This window comes from Pundamilia nyererei, unplaced genomic scaffold, assembly GCF_000239375.1.
Source record: "Pundamilia nyererei isolate P.nyererei 1_Seehausen unplaced genomic scaffold, PunNye1.0 scaffold00228, whole genome shotgun sequence".
In the NCBI taxonomy this organism is placed as follows: Eukaryota; Metazoa; Chordata; class Actinopteri; order Cichliformes; family Cichlidae; genus Pundamilia; species Pundamilia nyererei.
The window spans coordinates 312,535-314,068 of record NW_005187629.1 but is presented as its reverse complement, the minus strand read 5'-3'; the positions used below and the strand labels follow the sequence as shown (position 1 = coordinate 314,068).

The 1,534-nt window shown below is 47.8% G+C and overlaps 1 protein-coding gene across 1 annotated transcript in view; it reads left to right on the top strand.

Annotated features, from left to right (window-relative positions):
• jmjd1cb (jumonji domain containing 1Cb) overlaps positions 1 to 1,534 on the top strand; it is a 121,183-nt gene that overhangs the window by 104,099 nt on the left and 15,550 nt on the right. Inside the window, exons 12-13 of the mRNA XM_013914829.1 lie at positions 112 to 275; positions 691 to 757. Coding sequence (XP_013770283.1) covers positions 112 to 275; positions 691 to 757 — 231 coding nt within the window. The remainder of the gene's footprint in view (positions 1 to 111; positions 276 to 690; positions 758 to 1,534) is intronic.

The following is a 1,534-nucleotide window of genomic DNA, read 5'->3' as shown; positions in this document are numbered from 1 at the left end:
CGAGTGTCTAAGGCACATAATAACCTCCCCCCATTATTGGTTGGCCACATGTTTCCTCACGTAGTTTTTTGCCATGCGCAGAATAACAGTGGTGTTTTTGTTTGTGTGTAGAATGCTGCCAGTCCATGGCTCCATAAGACTGCTGCTGCTGACAGTTTGGGAATGCTGAGCCACGTTCCTGTCCGGCCAGCCAGCGCCGATGCCCACCGCCCTCCCGTCAAGATCGCCCACACGAGCCCTCCGTTGTCAAAGACCAGCATGGATCTTCATAAAGAGTAAGCAGAAAGATCAGTGCTGTAGTTAAAGCTGCACCGTCGCTCTGTCACCAAACCCGCGTTAATACTGATGAAACCTGGAATCATTGTTTCTCTGCATTTCAGTGGAAACTGAAAATATGAACTTGTGAAAACAAAGAGCTGCTGATGTTTGATGGGTTACACCCTGCAACACCAGATGAATGACACAGACCGACAGTCCCACAGCAGCTGATTTGTGTTTCCCTCTGTGTTTGTGTCCTATGGAGGGAAAAGCTCAAAACGTTAGAGGTGATGGCGAGGTAAATCAGGCTCAACTTCTACAGATCAGAGGACAGATTATGGATGGTTGGATCAAGTGTTGACTTAAAAACACTTAATTAACATAAAGATCGTAGTTTGGCCACGTTGCCATTGTGACTTGTTGTTATTGAAGAGTGGAGAAAATCCACGCTGAGGAAAAGAACTACTTCCTGTCAAACCAGACGGTCTCGCAGGTCACGGTACTCTAAGGAGTCTTTAAGTTTCTTCATTCTCCGTACAACACAAATGTTTGTGTTTCACTTCTTACTGAACCTCACACATGAAATGAAAACGTGCACTGAGGGGAAGCAGGAAATTCTTTGGTGGCTTCAATATGCATTAAAAAGTTAACTACTGTGGGTAAAAAGAAGCACAAAATATAGGAGCCGCTGAATATTTGCTTTGGACATTTGAACTCCTCTTTGCTTCAAAAGCTCCGTGTTCAGAGAGCTCTCACAGAGCAGACCTGAGGTGGCTCTGAGCTGCAGGGAATACCTCAGATGAAGTGGCACTAACGCCGTACTGAAGCTGTCATGAACCGTAGTTCAGCACACAAGCTGGACCCAGAAGCAGAGACACACGCCAGGGTGCACGCAAAAAACTTTATTTTAACTAAGGGTGTCCCGGAAGGGTCAAAGGAAAACACGCCAGGTAACTAGAAAACCAAGGGACCGGGAAATAACTCAGGAACGCCGTAATCGGGACTGTGGGAGACAGAAAGAGGAAGAGGGTTACTGGGGAACGGAGAAATAACAGCATACGTGGGTAGAGAATTAATCTTACGGTCCAGACGGGACCGTGGGAACCGGAGGGAGGGCTGAGGGTCCGCGGGGAAACTCCAGGTGAATAGAGGAGACGAGTGCCGGTAGTGATCCAAAAACTCCAGGCGGGCAGGAGAGGGCTCCAAACACGCCGAGCTGTTACCTAAGCGCACAAGGAAAGGGTTAGCGTTTGTTCCAGCAAAAGAGAATTTCGCA